The sequence below is a fragment of the Ranitomeya variabilis genome, chromosome 3 (genome assembly GCF_051348905.1).
Source record: "Ranitomeya variabilis isolate aRanVar5 chromosome 3, aRanVar5.hap1, whole genome shotgun sequence".
Taxonomy (NCBI): domain Eukaryota; kingdom Metazoa; phylum Chordata; class Amphibia; order Anura; family Dendrobatidae; genus Ranitomeya; species Ranitomeya variabilis.
The window spans coordinates 742163460-742190590 of record NC_135234.1 but is presented as its reverse complement, the minus strand read 5'-3'; the positions used below and the strand labels follow the sequence as shown (position 1 = coordinate 742190590).

The 27131-nt window shown below is 47.4% G+C and overlaps 2 protein-coding genes across 7 annotated transcripts in view; one reads left to right on the top strand and one right to left on the bottom strand.

The window, feature by feature from the left end:
• Nucleotides 1–2033, bottom strand: part of DYNC2H1 (dynein cytoplasmic 2 heavy chain 1) — a 491577-nt gene extending 489544 nt beyond the window's left edge. For 4 of the 5 annotated variants that reach the window (XM_077298507.1, XM_077298508.1, XM_077298510.1 and 1 more), the window contains exon 1: nt 1693–2018. In XM_077298507.1, the coding sequence (XP_077154622.1) occupies nt 1693–1875 (183 nt within the window). In that variant the 5' untranslated portion in view covers nt 1876–2018. Of the gene's footprint in view, nt 1–1692 lie in introns of all 5 variants that reach the window. The other variant, XM_077298509.1, reaches the window with a different exon arrangement.
• A 7374-nt stretch (nt 2034–9407) lies between these two features.
• Nucleotides 9408–27131, top strand: part of DCUN1D5 (defective in cullin neddylation 1 domain containing 5) — a 29360-nt gene continuing 11636 nt past the window's right edge. The window contains exons 1-7 of one of the 2 annotated variants that reach the window (XM_077298506.1): nt 9433–9551; nt 9859–10004; nt 22163–22281; nt 22359–22447; nt 23638–23708; nt 24448–24539; nt 25993–26101. In XM_077298506.1, the coding sequence (XP_077154621.1) occupies nt 22211–22281; nt 22359–22447; nt 23638–23708; nt 24448–24539; nt 25993–26101 (432 nt within the window). In that variant the 5' untranslated portion in view covers nt 9433–9551; nt 9859–10004; nt 22163–22210. Of the gene's footprint in view, nt 9552–9858; nt 10005–22162; nt 22282–22358; nt 22448–23637; nt 23709–24447; nt 24540–25992; nt 26102–27131 lie in introns of both variants that reach the window. The other variant, XM_077298504.1, reaches the window with a different exon arrangement.

The window sequence follows — 27131 nt, the reverse complement described above, 5'->3', positions numbered from 1 at the left end:
CCCTCCGTCCATGGGGGGACAGAGCCCAGGTTCCCCCTCCGTCCATGGGGGGGACAGAGCCCAGGTTCCCCCTCCGTCCATGGGGGGGACAGAGCCCAGGTTCCCCCTCCGTCCATGGGGGGGGACAGAGCCCGGGTTCCCCCCCCCGTCCATAGGGAGGGCACAGCCCAGGATCCCCTCCGTCTATGGAGGACAGCACAGGATCTCCCTCCATTCATGGGGGACACAGCCCAGGTTCCCCCTCCATTCATGGGGGACACAGCCCAGGTTCCCCCTCCGTCCATGGGGGACACAGCCCAGGTTCCCCCTCCGTCCATGGGGGACACAGCCCAGGTTCCCCCTCCGTCCATGGGGGGACAGAGCCCAGGTTCCCCCTCCATCCATGGGGGGGGGGGGACAGAGCCCAGGTTCCCCCTCCGTCCATGGGGGGGGACAGAGCCCAGGTTCCCCCTCTGTCCATGGGGGGGGACAGAGCCCAGGTTCCCCCTCCGTCCATGGGGCGGACAGAGCCCAGGTTCCCCCTCCGTCCACAGGGGGGGGGGGGGGGCAGAGCCCAGATTCCCCCCTCCGTCCATGGGGGAAAACAGAGCTCAGGTTCCCCCCTCCGTCAATGGGTGGGCACAGCCCAGGATCCCCCTCCATCTATGGGGGGGGGGCACAGCCCAGGATCCCCCTCCATCTATGGGGGGGGCACAGCCCAGGATCCCCCTCCATCTATGGGGGGACACTGCCCAGGATCCCCCTCAATCTATGGGAGGGGGCACAACCCAGGATCCCCCTCCATCTATGGGGGGGCACAGCCCAGGATCCCCCTCCATCTATGGAGGGGGGGGCACAGCCCAGGATCCCCCTCCGTCCATGGGAGGCACAGCCCAGGATCCCCCTCCGTCCATGGGGGGCACAGCCCAGGATCCCCCTCCGTCCATGGGAGGCACAGCCCAGGATCCCCCTCTGTCCATGGGGGGCACAGCCCAGGTTCCCCCTCCGTCCATGGGAGGCACAGCCCAGGATCCCCCTCTGTCCATGGGGGGCACAGCCCAGGATCCCCCTCCATCTATGGGGGGGGCACAGCCCAGGATCCCCCTCCATCTATGGGGGGGGGCACAGCCCAGGATCCCCCTCCATCTATGGGGGGGGCACAGCCCAGGATCCCCCTCCATCTATGGGGGGGGGGCACAGCCCAGGATCCCCCTCCATCTATGGGGGGGGCACAGCCCAGGATCCCCCTCCATCTATGGGGGGGGGCACAGCCCAGGATCCCCCTCCATCTATGGGGGGACACAGCCCAGGATCCCCCTCAATCTATGGGAGGGGGCACAACCCAGGATCCCCCTCCATCTATGGGGGGGCACAGCCCAGGATCCCTCTCCGTCCATGGGAGGCACAGCCCAGGATCCCCCTCTGTCCATGGGGGGCACAGCCCAGGATCCCTCTCCGTCCATGGGGGGCACAGCCCAGGTCTCCCCTCCCTCCATGGGGGGCACAGCCCAGGTTCCCCTCCGTCCATGGGGGGCACAGCCCAGGATCCCTCTCCGTCTATGGGGGACACAGACCAGGTTCCCCTCAATCCAGGGGGCAGCAAGTGACCCCTTACTCTACAGTAGATTAGCAGGAGCCCTGTGTGTGGGGTGAGCCACTGGTGGCCCCCGGGGTAGCACTGAGGGCCCCTGCCACCCCCTGTACCTCACGCACCTTATTAGTGAGCAGCACCCGGGCCCCGGCCCTCCTCGCTGACAGGGTGAACTCATTGCCGTCATCCAGAAAGCGGTCCAGCTCCGCACAGCCCGGGGGCCGCTCTCCGGACAGCCCGAAGTAGTTGTGCACAGTGCTGAGGATGAACTCCTTCCTCCGGTCCTCAGCAGCCGCCAGCGGCATCTTCCACGCTCTGCAGCCCGGCGACCGGACGCTTCTTACGGGGAGACAAGAGGTTGTTGAAGAGTCGCTACCATAGCAACCAAAGATCAGGCCGCGACTGCCTCCGCCAACATGGCGGCGACGTCAAGACGCGCACGCGCACTGGACGCGTAGACGGCGCGCACGTAAAGAGGGGAGGAAATAATAAGGATGAGAGCGTCTTTCTCCCCCACAGTGCAGCAGCTCGTCTCCTTCTGGGGACCCAATATGTCCTCCGTGGCGGCAGGGAGTCACCAGACTTTCCTAATCTGTACACCAGGAGCCAATGAAACTGCACACATCTAACACTAAGCTTCTGGCCATAGCAATTTTCTAAAAATAAATAAGTTCCAATAAATTTAACAATTTAATAAATCCTTTAAATGAACGAATGCGCCCCCAGGGCCTCATAACGGGAGCGTCAGCCCCACGGTAGTCACCATCCCACGGTAGTCACCGTCCCACGGTAGTCACCGCCCCATGGTAGTCGCCATCCCACGGTAGTCACTGTCCCACGGTAGTCGCTGTCCCACGGTAGTCGCTGACCCACGGTAGTCACTGTCCAACGGTAGTCGCTGTCCCACGGTAGTCGCTGTCCCACGGTAGTCGCTGACCCACGGTAGTCACCGTCCCACGGTAGTCGCTGTCCCACGGTAGTCGCCGACCCACGGTAGTCGCCGTCCCACGGTAGTCGCTGTCCCACTGTAGTCGCTGTCCCACGGTAGTCACCATCCCACGGTAGTCACTGTCCCACGGTAGTCGCCGTCCCACGGTAGTCGCTGACGCACGGTAGTCGCTGTCCCACTGTAGTCGCTGTCCCACGGTAGTCACCATCCCACAGTAGTCACCGTCCCGCGGTAGTCGCCGTCCCACGGTAGTCGCTGACCCACGGTAGTCGCTGACCCACGGTAGTCGCTGTCCCACGGTAGTCACCATCCCACGGTAGTCGCTGTCCCACTGTAGTCGCCGTCCCACGGTAGTCACCATCCCACGGTAGTCACCGTCCCACGGTAGTCGCCATCCCACGGTAGTCGCTGACCCACGGTAGTCGCTGTCCCACTGTAGTCACTGTCCCACGGTAGTCGCTGACCCACAGTAGTCACTGTCCCACGGTAGTCACCGTCCCACGGTAGTCGCTGTCCCACAGTAGTCGCTGTCCCACGGTAGTCACCGTCCCACGGTAGTCGCTGACCCACAGTAGTCACTGTCCCACGGTAGTCACCGACCCACGGTAGTCACTGTCCCACGGTAGTCGCTGACCCACAGTAGTCACTGTCCCACGGTAGTCACTGTCCCACAGTAGTCGCTGTCCCACGGTAGTCACTGTCCCACGGTAGTCACTGTCCCACGGTAGTCACCGTCCCAAGGTAGTCGCTGACCCACAGTAGTCACTGTCCCACGGTAGTCACCGACCCACGGTAGTCACTGTCCCACGGTAGTCGCTGACCCACAGTAGTCACTGTCCCACGGTAGTCACTGTCCCAGTGCATGTGACCGATTTCCCACACAGACATGGGGTTCATTTGGGAAAAACCTCACAGATAACAGTTAGATGGGAGGCACACCTGGGCGCTATATGGGAAGCTGTGGTTAAAGGGGGTTGTCAAGCCCTTAAAGTTCTGGGGGTCCAACCGCTGGGACCTGCACTGGGAATTCTTATCTCCATTACCAGAGAGGCAGAATATGTCCGAACACCACTCCACTCTCCAAGGGGCAACTGAATGAAGCCCAGCGCAGAGCTCAACAGACATATAGGGAACAAACAGCGCGACAGTTCTACAAGTGCAGTGCTGCTCCAATGTGTCAGGGATAAAAGTTCCCCGATCTCAGCAGTCGGACCCCCACAATCAATAAATTATCACCTATCCAGTGGAAAGATTTTAACTTGTTTTCACTGGTCAACCCCTTTAACAGTTTTAACTACTTAAAGGGGTTGCTCATGGTGTATCTTCAGAAGTGCACCACTCCACAGCCTCCTGCTTTGTCGGGATAGGGGGCCCCTAAAGATTTGTGGTTCAGACTAGTGGCTTGGTGTAAGGCTGGGGGTTGGGACTGGTGGCTTGGTGTAAGATTGGTGGTTCGGACTAGTGGCTTGGTGTAAGGGAAGCAATTCTGACTGATGGCTTGTTGTAAGGCTGGCGGCTCGGACTAGTGGCTTGGTGTAAGATTGGTGGTTCGGACTGGTGGCTTGGTGTAAGGCTGGCGGCTGGGACTAGTGGCTTGGTGTAAGACAGGTGGTTCTTACTACTGGCTTGGTGTAAGATAAGTGGTTTGGAATTGTGGCTTGGTGTAAGACTGGTGGTTCGGACTAGAGTCATGGTCATTCTGCTGGTGTAAATGAGTGCTCTCTTATACTACTAGCAAATACAGCTTTGCCTCTGCCATATAGGAGAAGCACAGGGGCACTGACACAAAACAGATCCAGTGATCTCGCCAGCTTCAGACATCACAACAAGGCTCTAAAGAATAGTAGAGCACACTCTTCATCTAGGTAACCGGCCACATTCAGACTGCAGTGGTGGCCTTTACAGATCTGCAATTAGTTTCTCATGCTGATTCAGGATGCTGTAAATGGCTCCAATATTTCGATCATGGGGACCTATATTAATCTACGAGTGTGTGTGTGTGAAACATTGGTTTCCGATGCGCACTCACAGAGACAATGTAGAAGATGGAGTTCTCTATCTTCTCCACACGTGTAGATGAAACTCCGATTACAGTCAGATCAAATTCTGAAAGAGATTGAGCCGAGTGTCTGTCGCATAATTGGTCCCAATTATTTTGCCAGTATGAGTAAGCCCTGACAATGAGAGCCAATCCTTTGAGTAGACTATCAAGGCTGGATTGGTGGAGGAGCAACCTCTGAGATCCCCACAATGCGGAGGCCAGTGCTCTCCTCCTTTATGTCTAGGTGCAGCAGCAGGTTCATATACCAGTTCTTCCCATTCATGTCAATGAGACATCAATGCTCTCCCTTTTCTGCCCCATGAAGTACTAGTAAGTAGGGATGAGCAAACCTGAAATTAAAAGTTCTGGGTTCTGTCCTGTGCTAAACACTGAATACTGATATCTCACGCAAGTCTGTTTTAATGTTCGGTGTTTCAAGGGAAGACCGGGAGGAGAGAGAGAATTTTCCAGATCAAAACTTCGGCCCTCATTGTTTTCCAGGGTGTTCGGGTTCTGGTTCAAGTTCGGGTAAAGTTCTGGGACCCGAACCAAAGTTTGGAATAATGTTCGGTTGAACCTGAACTTCCACGCTCATCCCTACTGGTAATTCAGGGAGAGGGTTGTAGGTGTAAGGAGTGGGCTTAGAAATCTGAGCACACAATGAAGGTGTCGGCATCCTCTCACCTTCTTCTAAGGACGCGTTCACACCCTCAGTATGTTACATCAGTATTTGTAAACCAAAACCTGGAGTGGGTGAAAACTACAGAAGTGGTGATGGCTTTCTATTATACTTTTCCACTGATTGTTCCTATCCTGCTGTTGTCTTATAAATACTGATCAAATACTGAACATGTGAACGTGGCCTAACAGGAGCAACAGCAAGCTTCAATTAGTGCTATTTAACCACTTACACGCCAATGGAAATCTCTTAGGCCTCTTTCACACATACGTGTCTCCGGTACGTGTGGTGACAGTTTTCTCACGTACTGGAGACACTGACACACATAGACCCATTCAAATGAATTGGTCCGTGCACGTAGACATGTCTGTTTTTTACCGTCAGCACGGGCGGGAAACTGTCCCGCACACGTGCACACGGAGAACACAAATTGATGTCATTCGTGTCACACGCATCGGCACCGGGGAAGAAGAGCTACAGTAAGCGCTGTTCCCCGGCGCCAGGTGCTGAAGACAGCCATCATTCTCCTCTGCTCTGCCGGCGATCAGCAAGTGCAGAGGTGAATGATGAGAGTTATATTAAAGTCAGAACGATGACAGCAGGTGGCGGCTTTTGGGACTCTTACTCCCATCATCCAACACCTGCTGCCGCTAATAACAGTGACAGCAGGAGCAGATGATCGGGGTATTCCTCACCCGCCGCCTGCGATTTAACAAAATAAATTAATGTAAAACCCGGCGTGGGTTCCCCCTATTTTCTTGAACCAACCAGGAAAAACTCACAGCTGGGGGCTGCAACCCTCAGCTGTCAGCTTCAGCAAGGTTGGTTATCAAGGATAGAGGAGCCCCACGCTGTTTTTTAATTATTCAAATAAATAATTTTAATAAATGGCGTGGGGTCCCCCCATTTTTGATAACCAGCCTTGCTAAAGCTCACAGCTGGGGGCTGGTATTCTCAGGCTGGTCAGGGGCTATTGATATTGCCCCCCCAGCCTAAAAACAGCAGCCCGCAGCTGCCCAGAAAAGGTTTATCTACTAGATGCGCCAATTCTGGCTCTTTGCCCAACTCTTCCCACTTGCCCTGTAGCAGTGGCAAGTGGGGTTCATATTTGTGGGGTTGATGTCACCTTTGTATTGTAAGGTGACATCATGCCCACGGATTAGTAATGGAAACACGTCTATAAGACACCTATCCATTACTAATCCTATAGTTATATGTAAATAAAAACACAGCCAGAATAAAGTCCTTTAATTGAAAAAATGACGCAGACTCCTTTAATAATCTCAATTAAACCATACTTACTGCAACACCTAATTCCACGGAAGCCCTCGATCTCCTATAATAAAAGTAGAATAAAAAAATATATACCGTCATTCTGACCCACGCCGTAATCCATGTCTGGGGGCTAAAAAGTTTTAAACCTGGATGGTGCCACGATGCGATCATCCAGGTTGAGAACCACTGGTGAATGAGATGGCGAGAGTGCAGCATAATTCATCAGCGGTGACATCATCTTTGGCATTTTCCCACGGTCCTGAGGTCACCGCAGTTCAGCCCGACCTTGATGATGTCACCGCTGGTCAATGATGCTGCGCTCTCAGCATCTCATTCACCAGTGGTTCTCAGCCTAGACAGTCGCCTCGTGGCACCGTCCAGGTTGAAAACTATTTAGCCCCCAGACATGGATTACAGCGTGGGACACGATGAACAGGTATGGCATATTATTGTTTTATTATTTTACTTTTATTACAGGAGATTGAGGGCTTTGGGGGAAATAGGCAAGGTCGTAAGTATGGTTTAATTGAGATTATTAAAGGAGTCTGTGTCATTTTTTCAATTAAAGGACTTTATTCTTGCTGTGTGTTTACTGTATTTACATATAACTATAGGATTAGTAATGGATAGGTGTCTTATAGACGCGTTTCCATTACTAATCCGTGGGCTTGATGTCACTGGAAAATACAAAGGTGACATCAACCCCACAGCCACCGCTACAGAGCAAGTGGGAAGAGCCGGGCAAAGCACCAGAATTGGCGCATCTAATAGATGCTCTTTTACTGGGCAGCTGCGGGCTGCTGTTTTTAGGCTGGGGGGGAAGCAATATCCATGGCCCCTTACCAGTCTGAGAGTACCAGCCCCCAGCTGTGAGCTTTAGCCAGGCTGGTTGTCAAAATGGGGGGGACTCAACGCCGTATTTTTAAATTATTTATTTAAATAATTTAAAAAAACTGCTTGGGGACCCCTCTATTTTTTATAACCAGCCTTGCTGAAGCTGACAGCTGAGGGTTGCAGCCCCCAGCTGTGAGTTTTTCCTGGTTGGTTCAAAAAAATAGGGGGGGGGAACCCACATCGGGTTTTTCATTAATTTCGCTATATCGCAGGCGGCAGGTGAGGAATACCCCGATCATCCGCTCCAGCTGTCACTGTTATTAGCGGCAGCAGGTGTCGAATGATGGGAGTAAGAGTCCCAAAAGCCTCCACCTGCTGTCATCGCACTGACTTTAATATAACTCTCATCATTCTCTTCTGCTCGCGCCGATCTCCGGCTGAGCAGGGGAGAATGAGAGTCGTCTTCAGCACCTGCGGCCGGGGAACAGCGCTTACTGTAGCGCTTCTTCCCCGGCGGCCGTCTCTGTGGTACTGATGCGGCAGACGGGTGGCACACGGTTACCACACGCGTGCCGCAAGTATTACATTCACAACAGATGGACACACGGACATGGATATCTCTGGTACCGTTTTTTCTAGTACTGGAAATATCAGAACATGTGAAAGAAGTCTTAGGCTGTGTGTCCACAATCAAGAATAGCAGTGTTTTGGACGCAGTGTATTTTTGCTGCGTTCTACATTAGCAATCGTGTTTTGGAAGTATGCGGATTTACTGCATACGTGATCTCAGGGTGCGAACGAGTTGCCATGGTAGCTGGTGCCCCGCTGAAGACCCCCATTGCCATCATACTGTAGTAGTGCTCCTGTAAGGCCCCTTTCACACATCAGTTTTTTGCCGTCAGTCACAATCCGTTGGCTCGACGGATCCGTCTCAAATTGTGAAAAACTGATGTGATGGATTCGTTTTTTCAACGGATCCAACTAGCGGATGTGGCTAATTGGATCCTAAGTAAATCGGAGCATGATCAGTTACAAAAAGACGGAATCCGGCACCCATAAGCTTCCATTCAAGCAAACCACGGACAGCGTCAGATACGGCGCTGTCCGATTTTTCAACGCACACAAAAAGACGTTACTTTATCCGTTGGCTCCGGGCGCCGGACAAATAATTTTCGACGGACCTGGCGAACGACGGATGAAACGTGAGGCCATTCCTCGGAAATACAAGTCTATGAGAAAAAAACGGATCCGGCGGCATCAGTCACCGGATCGGTTTTTTTTTTCAAAATTCGACGGATTGCGACTGATGTGTGAAAGGGGCCTAAAGGAGATTGTTAATTTTCCTACAATCTGCAGGTTCACGTCCTGTATGGGAGCTAAAAAAGGGAAAATATATGAAAAAAAATAATTCTTCATCCAAAATGAAGAAATGAAAAAAAAAATGAGCATAAATAATGAGAATTACCGGGTGCAATTTATTACACTCTCATGGTTTTTAACCCATAAAGATGAGCACTGTGGGGAAAAAAAATCAAATTACCAGAATTGCTATTTTATATTTTTTTGGGTCAATGCATGTTCTTAAAAGGAAAAAAAAAACAATAAAAAGAGGATCGAAATGTGAAACGTTCCCTGCAAACTAGCCGGCGAGAATGGCAGCGCGGGGGGAAAAAATATCAGCTCTCACATGGAAAAGGAGAAAAATGTTTTCGGGTCTTGGGGAAAAAAATAGAGACACAAACAACAAAGCTGAGAATTTTTTTTAACCATTTAAAAAAAAACAAAAAAAAAAACAATGGTGTCAATCACAAAACACAAACCCTGCTATAAAAAGAAATATGGCTCCTGGAAGAAGAGGGGGGGAGGAAAAAAGGGCAAAGATGATAAAATGTCTGAATCTTGAAGGGGTTAATCTGTGGAGGGAGATGATGGAGCCTGGGGGGCCCTAATAATGCAGCCCCCTCTCCATCTAGGGCGGCCAGGCTTATTGACAGCTGGTCGCCATGGAAACCGCCCGCAGTGACAGAGCGGCTGACGCAGCGTGCAGGGAGGAGGCCGCGCGGTGACCACGCTCAGCCCCTGGGCGCACATGATAGGACGGCGCTCGGCGTGACGTCATCAGCGCTGCGACGCTCTCCTAGCTCGGCCGGTCAGTGAAGCGGTGCGCTCCCGCCTGGGCTGCAGCACGAGCCGGGGCTGACAGGTAACAATGGCGGTCCGGTGGTCCTGGGGATGGAGGGAGCTCCGGGGGGCGCTGGGGAGACGGACGGGACCGGGGTATGTGTGTGTGACAGGCACTGGTACACCGTGTCTATAGCTATGGCTGCCCCATCACACTGCAGGTATATACACCACACTGTGGAATAGGCATTTAAAGGGGGTTTCCACTTTATAGGGTTTTTTTTTTTTTATCCATGTATATTTTTGGGGCACTTAAGTCATTTTTGTAGTTGGATTTCATTAAAAATGTTGCACTGTTTTCCTTCTATGATCTCCATTGCCAGCTGCAGAATGAGTTCCCTCAGGATCTGTCAGCGAGCTCCAATGGGATCGCCTGTAACTCCTGTATCTGTCTCCGAGCTCCCCTCGGCCGTCTATCTGTAAAGTTAATGTGCAGGAGAATTATAAAAAAAAAAAAACATCCAAAAGCCGAAAGGTGCGATGTTATTGATGAAAATGAATTAAAAAAAAATAAATATATATATACACACATATACATATCTCTTAAATACATGTTTTAGAACAATAAATAATACCCCCCGGCTGCTGAAATGAGTCCAGACCTGCTGGGGTTTTGGTTGCATTCAGCCGTCGATGGCGGCACAGACTTTATTTATTTTCCTCCCTTGTATAGCACTATTGATTCCCAGATATTATAACCTCTGTCCCCATCGGGGCTCACACTCTAAACTTTAATGTAAATCATGTGAAGTTGGAATTCACTCATACAGTGTCTGCATGTGTGCAGGTCATGTGTTTTTTTTCCCTTCCCCCATGAGCCTTGCTTCCCAGGCTGGTCCTGCATGACTGCTATCACGCCCTCTACAGCGCTGGGGAGGCTCCTGCGATGCTTGCAGTAGAGAAGGCGGTGGTGGCTGCTGCTGCTCTTCCATGTCTGGAGCTGCAGGAAATGCTGCCATTCTTTTGGACGAACCCCTTTAAATATTGGGTGGCCCCTCCTCCAATTTTGAATCCGGCGCACTGTGTGCAGGAGATTCCGCACGCTCAGCCTGGATTGCCGCTGACTTCACCGGCGCGTTGCGTCAGCGGTACACTCCAGATGTCTCCTGCTTCCCGCACATGCGCAGTCCCGGGCAGCCTGCTTTCCAGCACACTCGGTCTCCGGACTCCAGATCCTACAGCGTCCTCCATGCGCAGACCGGAAGTGTGTCCTGGCGCACACCGCTGGGAATCCATTCCTCAGCGCGCGCAGACCCAGAACCCGTGCAGGCAGGGGACATTTTACTAAGAAGACTCCTCCCACATGGCGCTGCGCCAACCTCCTGGCCGGCATTCTCCCACGGACGGCATCCCGATCTCCTGGACACCCTCCTGTGTAAGTGTACTGCTTGCTTCTGTAGGCTTCCACAAGGACAGGAAACCGAACGGATGCAGAGGAGAGGTGCCGCCGTTTTATTCAGTAGGTTTCCTGTCCTGGTGGGCGGATACCCTCTCTCAGGTGGTGCTGTCATGGGCTCTGAAAAATCCCGTTAACAGTAAGTAACTTAGACTTTTTTCCCTTACACGGTTTAATGGCTAATTCAAAGCCCAAATTGCGCTGTGGAATAGTTATGCAACAGCAAGTCTGACATTTGTAGCCTAAGCTCAGCTCCTCGCCCCGCGAAATAATGTCTAAATCCTCTTCATATCTCCAAAAAAATAACAGCTCTGACCCCCTGAAGGCCCGGACCCCACTAGGTCCCTGAGTCCTGTGCTATCTGCAGTGAGGCAGTCACAGCAGGTCCTGTGCATTTCTCGGTGCGACCTCCATGAATTGCTTCTTGCAGTACGGTACACGGGTGCAAGATCAAACTGAGATGTGGGATATTTGGCAATGCTGTATTTTGCGGATTATAAGGCGCACCCCAAATTTTGAGGAGAAAAATAGGAAAAAAAAAATTGTTATTTTAATAAAATGGTGGTGCTTCTTATAATCCATGTGTCTTATTGCTTACCGGGGGTGGTGACTGCGGGGTCCCAGGGTCACTGCTGGAGGAGGCAGGAGTGGAGCATTGCTGCAGGCCGCAGGCTGGGATGAGGGGGTGTTCGGATGCGCACCGCTGCGGGTGTTCAGTGGTGCGGGGGCTCTGCCAACATTTTGTGAAAGCTCAGAGCCCCCGTACTTACATGGTTTACTATGTGGTGGACTCTGAGAAAATGGCTGCCTGGTTTACTATGCGGTGAACTCCGGGAAAATGGCTACTGGGGCGGCGCATGCGTAGATGGAGATCTCAGCGCTAAGGTCTCATGTGCTGAGATCTCCATCTGAGCAAGCGCCGCCCCCAGTAGCCATTTTCCCGGAGTTCACCGCATAGTAAACCATGTAAGTACAGGGGCTCTGAGCTTTCACAAAATGTCGGCAGAGCCACCGAACACCCACAGCGGCGCACATCCCAACACCCCCTCATCCCAGCCTGCAGCAGCGCTCCACTCTTGCCTCCTCCAGCAGCCATTCTGGGACCCTGCTCCACCGTGGCCGGTAAGGTATATCAGAATTTTAAGACGCACCCCCATTTTCCCCAGAACTTTTTTGTGAAAAAAATGCATCTTATAATCCAAAAAATACAGCAAGTCATCAGCTTGTACTTTGTCCTGTTCCTGTTCTGCAGTGCGGCGTTGCCATTAAGGAATAGCGCTATAGGGAGGGGTGCATGGTCTCTACCACGTTGTGTAGGTGGTACCTGCCGCATCCACAAGACGTGACTCATTAGACCAGGCCGAATTCTCCCACGGTCTCGTTCTGCAGCTATTGCAGGGTCGTCCCCGTATACAGTGAGCAGTGGTTTTCTGCGAGTTCCGATATCTTTCTCTCATAGCCAGCAGTGACGTTTTGATCACTTGGTGATGCTTTTATCCTTTTTTTATATGAAACCTGTTGGGTTATCCTCCACCCTTCCATCAATGAGCCTTGGTTTTCCATCCTTGGACTACTTTCGGCCTCAGAATCCAGTTTTTGGAAATTCTGTTTCCAAGTAGTCTACAATTTTTTTCCCCTTTTGTGAACGTTGTTCAGACCCTGGCACTTGCCCACTTTTTTTTTTCCAGATGCTTTATTCCTTATCTTACATGAATGCCGTAACAACCAATCAGATTGCTCCTTTTGTGTTTGCCTCTTATATACCCAGACGCATACAGCCAAATTACTGAAAAGCCAGCAGTCGAGACTGCAAAGCGATAAGACTGGTGACTACTCTATTGCCAGACTACAAAGTCGGAAGGGAGGAAGTTTGGGGAGGGCTGGATGAGTTTACTGACCATTTCCGATAGCATTTAGTAGACTTTTTACACACAGCCCCTGCAGTATTATTCAAGTAAAGTCATGTAACATTTTTACAAAGTTACTCAAACTTTTCTGCTTAGATTCTATCAGTGTATGAGGTGTGAAGTTCGTTCCAAGCATGCACGCACCCTAAGGCATTTCATCCACAATTGCATATTATCTAATTGGTCTGTTTTATTCCCAGCTAACAGGAAAGTAGCATCAGAAAATTACATTTCAATCAGGCTTTTATTATAAGCGTTTTTTTGTAATGGAGCTCAATGGCTGGCTTTGCTGTGCATGTTAAGACGGGGTTAGCAGAGTTATCTCATTATCATATCAGGGGGTTTCTGACAGTTGGCATCTCTGATACTTGTGGAGGTCTAGATAAGGCTGAGTAGTAATACTATACACACTAGGAAGGAACTGGTGGAGGGGACAGTACTCCTCACCTCTTAGAGGCTAATATCTTTTGACACTTACATTTACTACGTTTTTTTCAGCTGCTGTAAAGTGCATTGTTTCTACAAACAATACCGGAGGGAAAGGGGGTCTCCAGTAGGCTGCCCCAGGAAGTTTCTAGCAATAAGTACATAGCTGCTTCTTCTTCTTTCTTTGCTCCAGAGTCCGTTTCTGGTGCTCCTGTGTGTACTAGAGGCATTTCCAGCTGTTTCAGGAGCACTATGACCTGTCTGCGTCCAACTACCCATGACTTATTTGACTCGGGTGCAGGCTTGTTTTGATGTCAACTCGCCGGTGAAAAGAAAAATAGGAAATATGATTAAAATAAAGTTTTTTTACTTGCACAAAACAACAACATTGAAAGCTACAACTCTCCCAACAAGAAAACAAGCCCTAGCACAGGACAAACCAAAGTTCTATGGACAGAACATGGGTGTCCCCAAGAATTTCCCTCCATAGTTTATTGTAAATAACGGGGGTGTTACCGCGTGAGACATGTAATGACTGACAGTCTGCTCTCCTGATCTACATGTCTCACATTGGTAATGCCCCCTATCATTTACAATAAGCTCTGGAGGCAGATTCTCAGGGAGATCTATGTCTGGCCCATAGATCTTAACTAGTGATGAGCGAGTATAATCATTGCTCGGGTTTTCCCGAGCATGCTCGGGTGGTCTCCGAGTATTTATGACTGCTCGGAGATTTAGTTTTCCTTGCCGCAGCTGGATGATTTGCGGCTACTAGACAGCTTGATTACATGTGGCAACCCCCACATGTACTTATGCTGGCTTACAGATGTTAATCATTCAGCTGCGGCAATAAAAACTACATTTCCGAGCACTAAAAAATTCTCGGAGGACCCCCGAGCATGCTCGAGAAATCTCGAGTAACGAGTATATTCGCTCATCACTAATGTTGACCAACCATAAGCATGCAGCAACATTCAGGGGAAAGCACATAAGCTACCTGCTTATGATTGGTCAACATCATACAGGGGGTAGAGGTACACCTCCCCCAGTGACAAAATCTGATAACGCCCACTTAAACTTTATGAAAATTAAAGGGAACCTGTCACCCCCAAAATGAGCTAAGCCCACCAGCATTAGGGGCTTATCTACAGCATTCTGAAATGCTGTAGAAAAGCCTCCGATGTATCCTGAAAGATGAGAAAAAGAGGTTAGATCATACTCACCTGGGGCCTCTCTGACCTTTCCCGGCGCCTGCGCACTGCAGTACTTTGCTCTGCCCTCAACAGGGCAGACAAAGTACGCCTGCGCCGGAGGCACAGGGGGAATACAAGAAGATGACGTCATCGTAAGAAGATAGGAGGCCCCGGTCCGCGACGCCCATCGGACCAGAACCGGACCGGACTGCCCCTGGGTGAGTATAATCTAACCTCTTTTTCTCATCTTTAAGGATACATCGGGGGTTATCTACAGCATTACAGAACGCATTACAGAATGCTGTAGATGAGCCCCTGATGCTGGTGGGCTTAGCTCCCCTTCGATTTTGGGGATGACAGGTTCCCTTTAATGAATTTGTCAATGTCTTACTGCTGAAAGCCCCTTCTAAATTCTTCCCTCTATTTAAAAAAAAAAAAAAAAAAAAAAAAAAAAAAAAAAGGAACGTACATCAAAGCTTGCAACCTTTTCCAATCTTCTCCCTTATGGAGGACCTGGTCACATCATTCAATAGCGTCTCTAGAGATGAGCAAAACTTTCTCTAAGGGCGTGTACTTTGTCCCCTGTATAATATTGACCAATCTTTAGCAGGAGGCTCATACAGGGTGAAAAAGAGCAAGAGCCGATCTCTGCAATTATTTAGTCGAACAGAGCTAAGTGTCTGTCTGTGTTGTGGATAATTCCCATCACCACGATTGCTCACAAAGTCAAAGGTCTCATTTGGCAAAGTTCACATAAGCGTATTTTCGGTCAAGAGTGTGCAAAGCAATCATCAAAGCAAAAGGTGGCTACTTTGAAGGACCTAGAATATAAGACATAATTTCAGTTGTTTCACACTTTTTTGTTAAGTATATAATTCCACATGTGTTAATTCATAGTTTTGATGCCTTCAGTGTGAATGTACAATTTTCATAGTCATGAAAATACAGAAAAATCTTTAAATGAGAAGGTGTGGCCAAACTTTTGCTCTGTACTGTATAATAAAATGTATTTTGTTTTCTGGTTGCCTGGATCAACCGTGATGTTCCCATGTGTTCACTTCCTGATGGGGAAATAATGTTGACATAGGATCTGTCATAACTAGTGTTGAGCGATACTTTCCGATATCGGAAAGTATCGGTATCGGAAAGTATCGGCCGATACCGGCAAAGTATCGGATCCAATCCGATACCGATACCCGATACCAATACAAGTCAATGGGACTCAAGTATCGGACGGTATTCCTGATGGTTCCCAGGGTCTGAAGGAGAGGAAACTCTCCTTCAGGCCCTGGGAACCATATAAATGTGTAAAAGAAAGAATTAAAATAAAAAATATGGCTATACTCACCTGTCCGACGCAGCCGGGACTTCAGCGAGGGAACCGGCAGCGTTGTTTGTTTAAAATTCGCGCTATTACTTGGTTACGTGAATTCCCGGCTTGTGATTGGTCAGGTCGGCCATGTTGCCGGGACGCGGACCAATCACAGCAAGCCGTGACGAAATTACGTCACGGCTTGCTGTGATTGGTCCGCGTCCCGGCAATATGGCCGCCCTGACCAATCACAAGCCGTGACGTCACGGGAGGCTGGACACGCGCTCATTTTGAAATGGGCGCGTGTCCAGCCTCCCGTGACGTCACGGCTTGTGATTGGTTGCGCCGCGATCAACCAATCACAAGCCGGGAGGCTGGACGCGCTCATTTTGAAATGGGCGCGTGTCCAGCCTCCCGGCTTGTGATTGGTTGACCGCGACGCAACCAATCACAAGCCGTGACGTCACGGGAGGCTGGACACGCGCCCTTTTTAAAATGAGCGCGTTTCCAGCCTCCCGTGACGTCACGGCTTGTGATTGGTTAATGGCGGCCATGTTGCCGGGACGCGGACCAATCACAGCAAGCCGTGACGTATTTTCGTCACGGCTTGCTGTGATTGGTCCGCGGCCCGGCAACATGGCCGCCCTGACCAATCACAAGCCGGGACTTCGCGTAACCATGTAAAAGCGGGAATTTTAAACAAACAACGCTGCCGGTTCCTGCGCTGAGGTCCCGGCTGCGTCGGACAGGTGAGTATAGCGATATTTTTTATTTTAATTCTCTATTTTACACATTTTAACATTAATGTTGTTCCGATACCCGATACCCGATACCACAAGAGTATCGGAATCCCGGTATCGGAATTCCGATACAGCAAGTATCGGCCGATACCCGATACTTGCAGCATCGGAATGCTCAACACTAGTCATAACATTTCACAGTATAAACTGAATTCTTTATATAGGTCTTAGGCTGGGTTCACACTGCGTTAGTGTGACCCGTTTAACGGACTACGTTACACCGCGGTGTAACGTAGTCCGTTAACGCCGCCGTTGAATGCAATGGCGGACGCATCGCTAGCGCACGCCCACAATGGGCGTGCGCTAGCGATGTGCCGTCATTGAGTGACGGACCCTGAGACGTGAGCTGCTGCGTTTCTGGGTCCGTCACTGCTAGCGCAGATAGAGCTAGCAGAGCTCTATCTGCGCTAGAGGGATGCGTATGTGCTGAACGGGCTGCTGCTAACGCAGTGTGAACTTAGCCTTAGAACTGATGGCTGGTGTACTTACTATGAAAATCAGTCTAACAATGGCAGTGTCACGGGGTTCCCACGACAGAGAGGAGCCAGAAGACCACAGCCTCTGATTGCTTTTACTACTGCGCTGAAAGGAAGCACTTCACTTTCTTTTTAAATGGTGTTGATTTCTTTTGGCAGTACATGGGTTAATCGGCCATGTTGGGAGATCTGGGAGTCTGGGCTCTCCGCTGAGCACTGTTAACCTCTCCTATCCCCTATATAATCTGGGTATTAACTGGCACACCTCGTCAGAGCTAGCTTATGTTGCATGGCTGGGAGGATAGTAGTAGGTGGTTTTTGTAGAAGGCGGTTGGTGGATTTATCTGTGACTGCTCTTGGGTTAGTAAGTGTGATAATTCCCTTTCCTTCTCCTACTTTGGTTTTTCCCCATCCTCCACTCTCCATTGCATTCTTCTGTTATATGTGTTTATAATTGTATTCCTGGTATTTTCCGTTGCCTTGTTCATCAAGTTGGTGTACTGCGGTGCACGGCTGCTCCCCTCTTCCCTGGGTGGGGGAAGGGAACAGACGGAGGGTGGATACTGGAGATAAGGCAAGGTACGTGGCCCCGGCATCTTCACCTTCAGAAGTAACCCGGTGAATAGGGTGAGCTAGGGCGCCACTCCTAGTGTTAGGGACAGGGAAGGAGCCCCTGGTCTCGTGCCATCTGACAACCGAGTCGTGAGAGGCAGGTCACCGAATCTTTAGGGATCTATCAGTCACAGACGAGAGGGAGACAACACTTACAACTCATTAGCATACAATTTGACAATGGATGTCTCCAAATCAGCAAAACTGATTTCTACAAGGAAGGATAGGGTTTACTCCGCCTTAGGCCATGTGCACACGTTCAGGATTTTTCGCGTTTTTTTTTCGCTATAAAAACGTGAAAAAAACGCTAACATATGCCTCCTATTATTTACAGGGTATTCCGCATTTTTTGTGCAAATGTTGCATTTTTTTCCGTGAAAAAATCGCATCGCGGAAAAAAAAGCAACATGTTCATTAAAAATGCGGAATTGCGGGGATTCCGCACACCTAGGAGTGCATTGATCTGCTTACTTCCCGCACGGGGCTGTGCACACCATGTGGGAAGTAAGCAGATTATGTGCGGTTGGTACCCAGGGTGGAGGAGAGGAGACTCTCCTCCACGGACTGGGCACCATATAATTGGTAAAAAAAAAAAAAAAAGAATTAAAATAAAAAATAGTGATATATTCACCCTCTGATGGCCCCCGAAGTGTTCCCGCCTCTCCGGTGCATGCTTTCTCTTCCGTTCCTATAGATGGTGTGGTTCAGGACCTGTGATGACGTCGCTGTCTTGTGATTGGTCGTGTGACCGCTCATGTGACTCACGCGACCAATCACAAGCCGCGACGTCATCAAAGGTCCTGAACCACACCGGCATCTATAGGAACGGACGCCGCTGAGGAGATTGGCTGTCTGCAGAGGGTGAGTATAACCATTTTTTAATTTTTTTTATTATTTTTAAACATTCTATCTTTTACTATAGATGCTGCATAAGCTGCATCTATAGTAAAAAGTTGGTCACACTTGTCAAACAGTATGTTTGACAAGTGTGACCAACTTGTCAGTCAGTTTTCCAAGCGATGCTACAGATCGCTTGGAAAACTTTAGCATTCTGCAAGCTAATTACGCTTGCAGAATGCTAAAAAAACGCAAAAAAAAAATGCGGATTTCTTGCAGAAAATTTCCGGTTTTCTTCAGGAAATTTCTGCAAGAAATCCGGACGTGTGCACATACCTTTACAGCGCCTTTACATGGATTCCATTAGTTCGGGTTATATAATCCTTATGACAACTCGCTTTAAAATGAGCATTTTATAAGCTCAGCTGTAGAGCGCTCACAAGTTTACACTTACGGCTGTTACCGAGCAGTGTGAGGTCTAAGCAGGGAGTAGGGACACTGAGGAGCTGTCAGTAAAGCAGCAGAAGAGATGAGATGCATTTGGGAGCTGTCAATCAGGCCGGGTGGACAGAGATTGAGCTTACACTTTTTTAGTGATGTTTACAGGTTCTTTTCTGTAATCATGAGAAAGATCCACTCTAATAAAGAAGTGCTGTGCATATATTTAATGTGTGGGAGGAAACGTCTGCTTCTTGTACTTTTGCAGTTTTAGAAACTTGATTCCTGCTCACCCAGTTGCTCTATACTCATCCACCTTGGGCTCACATACCGGCCTCGCATCAAAGCCAATGGAAAAAATTTGAGCCCGGCGGCTCAACAGGACTGGATTTTCCTTTTCTTTTTCAAAAGAAAATATAGTGCATAGAAAAGAAAAATTTGCATGGTCGACATGACCAAGTCGACTCGTTTCGACTCCACTAAGCAGTCTTACTCATGACTAATCAGTTTGCCTCCTTTCCCAGTTGTGCTGCTGCCATGATAGATGATCACATATAAAGCCCATATATATAGACCAGGGTTTTTTTGTGATTAATCTTCAGGAACCCAACTCTCTTCTGCCTCTCGACAGAAGACTGACAGTTCAGGCAGGCAGTATGGTGTTGCCGCTGGTCTGTGATCGCTCTCTCGGACTGTTGGCAGAGGCAACTTTGCTGCGTACAGTCACCAGTAAACCAGCAGCCACTTCTCATAGGAGAAGATGCTGACTGTATCGTCGTTCAACCAAGTTTTTTTTATTTTTAATTACTTTATATATCCATGTAGTTGCATAAATATACAACCCTTGGCAAAAATGATGGAATCACCGGCCTTGGAGGATGTTCATTCAGTTGTTTAATTTTGTAGGAAAAAATCAGATCACAGACATGGCACAAAACGAGTCATTTCATATGGCAACTTTCTGGCTTTAAGAAACACTAAAAGAAATCAAGAACAAAAAATGTCATAGTCAGTAATGGTTACTTTTTTAGAACAAGCAGAGGGAAAAAATTATGGAATCATGAAAAACAAACAAAAAAACACTCCAACACATCACTATTATTTTGTTGCACCACCTCTGGCTTTTATAACAGCTTGCAGTCTCTGAGGCCTGGACTTAATGAGTGTCTAAGGCTACGTTCACATTTGCGGTCGGCGCCGCAGCGTCGGGCGCCGCAGCGTCGCCGCATGCGTCATGCGCCCCTATATTTAACATGGGGGCGCATGGACATGCGTCACACTTGCGTTTTGCGCCGCAAGCGTCCCTGCGGCGCCCGCGTCCGGGCGCAGAGGACGCAGCAAGTTGCATTTTTGCTGCGTCCAAAATCAATGAAAAAAAGGACGCATGCGGCGCAAAACGCAGCGTTGTGCATGCGTTTTTGTTTGCGTTGTGCGTTGCGGCGCCGACGCTGCGGCGCACAACGCAAATGTGAACGTAGCCTAACAGTACTCTCGATCAATCTGGCTCTAACTTTCTCTGATGGCTGTTGCCAGATCAGCTGTGCAGGTTGGAGCCTTGTCATGGACCATTTTTTTTCAACTTCCACCAAAGATTTTCAGTTGGATTGAGCTCCGGACTATTTTCAGGCCATGACATTGACCTTATGTGTCTTTTTTGATGGAATGTTTTCACCGTTTTTGCTCTATGGCAGGATGCATTATCATCTTGAAAAATGATTTCATCATCCCCAAACATCCTTTCAATTGATGGGATAGGAAAATTGTCCAAAATATCAACATAAACTTGTGCATTTATTGAAGATGTAATGACAGCCATCTCCCCAGTGCCTTTGCCTGATAAGCTGGCCCATATCATCAATGACTGGGGAAATTTGCATGTTCTCTTCAGGCAGTCATCTTTATAAATCTCATTAGAACGGCACCAAACAAAAGTTCCAGCATCATCACCTTGCCCAATGCAGATTCGCGATTTATCACTGAATATGACTTTTCATCCAGTCATCCACAGTCCACGATTGCTTTTCCTTAGCCCATTGTAACCTTGTTTCTTTCTGTTTAGGTGTTAATGATGGCTTTCGTTTAGCTTTTCTGTAGGTAAATGCCATTTCCTTTAGGCGGTTTCTTACAGTTCGGTCACAGACGTTGACTCCAGTTTCCACCCATTCGTTCCTCATTTGTTTTGTTCTTCATTTCCTGTTTTGGAGACATATCGGTCTTGACACTTTGATGTCTTCCTTGGTCTACCAGTATGTTTGCCTTTAACAACCTTCCCATGTTTGTATTTAGTCCAGATTTTAGACACAGCTGACTGTGAACAACCAACATCTTTTGCAATGTTGCGTGATGATTTACCCTCTTAAGAGTTTGATAATCCTCTCCTTTGTTTCAATTGACATCTCTCGTGTTGGAGCCATGATTCATGTCAGTCCACTTGGTGCAACAGCTCTCCAACGTGTGATCACTCCTTTTTAGATGCAGAATAACGAGCAGACCTAATTTGATGCAGGTGTCATTTTTGGGTATGAAAACTTACAGGGTAAATCCATAATTGTTTCTTCAGAATTGAGTGATTCCATCATTGTTCCCAATGCTTGGTTAAAAAAAGTAACCATTACTGACTACCACACTTTTTGTTCTTGATTTCTTTTAGTGTTTCTTAAAGCCAGAAAGTTGCCATTTGAATTGACTGTAGTTTTGTGCCATGTCTGTGATCTGCTTTAATTTTGTAAAAACATCTAGAAATGGCAATCTTTGCCCACTCTTCCTTGCAGTAGCTGCAAATCTGTCAGAATTTAAGGGCATCTCCTGTTTACAGCGCCCTCTTCTGGTCACCCACAGATTTTCACTTCGATTCAGGTCTGGGCTCTGACTGGGCCATTCCAAAACTTTTGATCTTCTTTTGGCTAAGCCATTCTTTAGTTGATTTGGAGATATGTGTAGGGTGGTTGTTGTGCTGAAAGGTGAAATTTCTCTTCAGGTTTTTAGCAGAGGCCTGAAGGTTTTATTGCAAAATTGAATGCTACCTAGAATTGTTCATAAGCCTCTCCACCGTGACAAAAGCCCATGTTTCGGGTATTAAACAGCTGCAAAACATAATGCTTTCTTCACCATGCTTCACTGTGGGTATGGTGTTCTTTTGGTGATGCACAGTGTTGTCTTTGCGCCAAATGTTTTTGTTTGTTTTTGTTTTTTGTTTTTTTTATGGCAAGAGTTCAATTTTTGATTTTGTTTTACAGCAGACTTCACTGTATTTCATTATACTTCATTCATCGCCTTCTGGAAATATGCCTGTAAAGAAAAAAAGAAAATCCTCTTCCCCTGAAGAAGTGAACATGAAGAAATGTAGAATATCCAGGTGCGGGCTCGTCCTCTAGAGCTGTACTCCGACCGCAGCTTCATGGCTGGGAATTCACTTCTTTACGTTTCTCTCAGTTATTGCAGGACACAGACACCAAATAGAGTAATCGGCGAAGATCTGTTTTCTAGCAAGAAGTGTCTGGCGTGGTTTTACGAGTATGCAGGTCAGTATGGTAGAAACCAGGGCTGCGGAGTCGGTAAGCCAAACCTCCGACTCCTCAATTTCCATGACTCCAACTCCTCCACCAAAGTGGACTTCGACTCCACAGCCCTGGTAGAAACTGCCTTGTGTTTCTTTCCACTGCGACCATCACACACCCCACTGCACTATGACAGCACTGGCTCAGGAGCTGTGTGCACACGATCGGCTGCTGTGATGTCTGTGATCAATGCAGACGCCGATCCGGTCCACATAACAATAGCGATCACGGCATCAGTCATTTTACAGAGGGAGAGCTATAATCTGAACCCTTTTTTTTTTTTTTGCTTCTTACATCTACACAAATGTCTGAGTCTCGACAGTGAATAGATTTTTGCTTTTTATTTTATTTTTTTTTTACTAGTAATTCTCCTTAACACTTTTATTACTTTTTTTTTTTTTTTTTCTTCCCAGAGCCAAAACTTTTTTTTTTTATTATACAATATACATATAATATAACATGTATTTATTTTTCTAATTGGTTTATTTTTAATGGGGCAAAAGGGGGTGATTTGAAATTGTGTTTTTTTTTTGTTTTTTTTTTATTCATATTTTTAAAGACTACTTTTCACTTTTTTTTTTTTTTACACTGTATTTAATAATCCCCTTAGGAGACATGAAGCTGCGATCATCTGATTGCTCGTGCTACATATAGCGGTACAAAAGCACTGCTACATATAGCTAAAATCACTATCTTCTAAGAACTCCACGGTCTGGTTTTCACAGGAGGATCGTAATGATGGCAGCAGGGGTTCTCAGCAGACACCCGGCTGTTATAGCACCCCCATTGGCACCCCGCAATCATTTACACTTGTGCTCTGATGGGAGCGTGGAAGGATGCACACCCCCTGGCAGTGTAGTGCAGAGATTAACCGTGTGATTTAACAGGTACACAGCTCTGCTCCACCCGCAGCTGTTAAGGGCACATGGTGGCTGATAAAATTAGCTGCCATCTGCTGAGAAAGCTGCGCGCTTGGCACCGGAGTGGTCAATGCACCTTCATAGCAGATATCTGTACACCTTGGTGGCTTTGGCCCCTTCTTGACTTCCAATACTTAATGTACCCCAGCTATACTTAACAATTGTGTGTATATTTATGTTCTATTATTGTTTGTTTGTTTTAACACTTCCCCCCCCCCCCCCCCACATGGACAGGTCCAGATGAGATTGTTGGTCCAGAAGCTATGGAAAAATTCTGTGAAGACATTGGTGTTGAACCAGAAAATGTAAGTAGTGTAGTTATATCAATCCCAATGGAGCATTATAGTTTCGGTAAGTAAATATAATCTATTGCATAAAAAGTGATACTTTCATGAATCCATTCCTTGCAGTTTTCGAGATCTCTGCTTGGAGTCATTTTAATAGGAATCTTCATTGATGGCTTCTAAAGGAAAGTAATCTGTCAAAGCGCTGAGTGCTGCCGGTCACACACACTCCCTCTTCCCATAGCCAGTAGTCATCCATCCCACCAATAGAATCAGGAAAGCAGCATAGCCTCTGCATTAGCATCGCTGCAAAGATTAAGTAGTTATTATACTGCCAGCGGGGGAAGGAGACTGATTGTGCTCAGAACCCACACCTAGGGAGACAAAGGAAAGCAAAAAGCGATGTTGTACAGGTGTTTTGTTTTGTTTGTGAAAAACTCTGCAAATTAACTTAAAACTGCTTATATTTGATAGCAGATTGGATGACAATGTTACTATCCATATATGTGGTCTTTTTGTGCTTTTACAAATCTGACTTTTAATGTCTGTAGTAGGGGAAACTGCACCTTGGAGCGTGATACGGGAAATGCAAAAAAAAAAATTTAAAATCTTATAAATATACAGGAAGCTCCATAACATTACTGCAGCACAGTACTCAGAAGACTGAACTGCCATCCGCCATTTGCAAAGATTAGAAAGTTGGGATTTTTTTTTTTTTTTTTGTACACCATTCTATTATTTTCTTTATTGTCTTTTCCAGATAATTATGTTAGTTCTGGCTTGGAAACTAGAAGCAGAAAATATGGGCTTTTTCACAAAGGAGGAGTGGTTAAAAGGAATGACCTCATTACAGTAAGTTCAGTGAATATGGCAATTAATTCTTAATTCATCGGGGAGGAATCTGGAGACAAATTTGTCCCTAAACTTCCAAAACTGAATTTATTTATAAGTAATTTTAATAAAATAGGTAAAATAAAACTCAATTCTTGTACTCAGAAGTTGGAGATCCAATTCATCGTTTGTCCAGAGTTCTGCTGCTAATGTAACAGGATAGCGTCTTTTCTCTACTTCTTTACCCTTTGTTATTTTTCTCCATATCTACAACCTGTGATCTGCCCTCTCTGATGACTTGGATGCTTCCCTCCCGCTCCACACTCTGATCTACTGTGTACAGCCCTATCCCTCTTTCCTCTCCACTGTTAGAGATGGCTGTGGCACCTTTTTTGCTGTTATGGATTTGTGACAGAACTTGGGTTGAATTCAAGACGTCCTTGTTTCGCGGTCTGTATACGGGCCACAATGCCCAGGTCTCCTAACTCAACTAAAAGCTTCATAGATTCCGATGAAGCTGTTGGTTCGCGTCAGAATCTACTCGGGTCAGACGTGAAACCTTCTTCAGAGGTAAAATGGTTGGAAGTTTTTATTGAAGACTACTTGGAAAGCTTCTTTACGTCTTCATAATCTGCGATGTGCAGTTTCGTCACAGGTCATGTTCGTGGGGTATGGAGGGGGCTCAGGTGCATTGACCCTCTGCAACGCGATCACGAGCCGCTGATGGGTGATTATTACAGGGGAAGACCTGCTGAAGGCCTCTTCGGCTGGCATCTTGGGACTCCTGGGAAACCCATGGGTTTCATAGAAGACAATCATTTACACTATAGACTTCCTACTAGTGTTTTGTTTTGTTTTTTTGCCCCATGTATAATTAATGAATAATTACAACCATAGGTATATCTCACTCATTCATATAATATATGCACGACAATTAAAAATTAGTAGAATGGAACCTGATGTAAGGCCAAACTCCTGATACAAAAAATGTGTTACAAAACATGGTCACAAGGTGAAGCAAATGCTGATATAATGTAATAATAAAGTCAAAGCTTCTAAACAAACAAAATGGCAGAAACCATACCGACCACTTGTGGTGATTTGACAGAGAAATAGATCGGCCTACACCGAAGCACCATGACAAGTGTTTCGACCCAGCTTCATCTGGGGGTCATTTTACATATGCTGTAATATTAAATTATTGCAGTTTATAGCGCAAAGGATCTTATAGTCAAGTCCCATAAGGGGACTGGTGAATAAATATAAAGGTTTGGCAATAGTTTAAAATATAAAAGTTTTTTTGAATCTCTGCTCTCTTTACCCCTTTCAAAAGTCTAAGACTGACTTCTTTTTGTTTCTCTTGTTGTACGTTGTCCATAGCTTTTACAGGATGGTATTGGTAGGCGGCTGTCAAATGAGCCAAATGTGCCCAATGCCCAGACTGATAACTTGCGTTTTTATTCTTGTGTTTAAGATGTGACTGCACAGAGAAGTTACAGGGGAAATTTGATTATCTACGTGCTCAACTGAACGATAACACTGCCTTCAAGAATATTTACAGATACGCTTTTGATTTTGCTAGGGTAAGTAAATGCGTCACACCTGGTCCACCAGGGCCCAAAACTACAGTGAAATTACGTCATATTATCTACAAGTGCTTCTCACAAAATTAGAATATCATCAAAAAGTTTATTTATTGAAGTTCTTCAATATAAAAAGTGAAACTCGTATATTCGAGTCATTACAAAAAGGGTGACCTATTTCACGTGCTTATTTCTGTTAATGTTGATGATTGCGGCTTACAGCCAATGAAAACCCAAAAGTCATTATCTCAGTAAATTAAAATAATTAACAAGATTAACAAAAAAAAACTGCAAAAGCTTCCTAAGCGTTTAAAGGGGTCCTTAGTTTCAGTAGCTCCACAATCATGGGGAAGACTGCTGACCTGACAGATGTCCAGAATGCAGTCATTGACACACTCCACAAGGAGGGGAAGCCACAAAAGGTCATTGATAAAGAAGCCGGCTGTTCACAGAGTGCTGTGTCCAAGCATCTTAATGGAAGGTTCAGTGGAAGGAAAAAGTGTGGTAGAAAAAGGTGCACAAGCAACCGGGATAACCGCAGCCTTGAAAAGATTGTTAAGAAAAGGCCATTCCAAAAATTGGGGGAGATTCACAAGGAGTGGACTGCTGCTGGAGTCATTGCTTCAAGAGCCACCACACACAGACGTATCCAGGACATGGGCTACAAGTGTCACATGCCTTGTGTCAAGCCGCTCATGACCAATAGACAACGCTAGAAGCATCTTACCTGGGCCAAGGAGAAAAAGAACTGGACTGTTGTCAGTGGCCCAAGGTGTTGTTTTCAGATGAAAGTTAATTTTGCATTTCATTTGGAAATCAAGGCCCCAGAGTCTGGAGGAAGAGTGGAGAGACAGATAGTCCAAGCTGCTTGAGGTCTAATGTGAGGTTTCCACAATCAGTGATGGTTTGGGGAGCCATGTCATCTGCTGGTGTAGGTCCTCTGTGTTTTATCAAGACCAAAGTCAGCGCAGCCGTCTACCAGGAAATATTAGAGCACTTCATGCTTCGCTCTGCCGACAAGCTTTCTGGA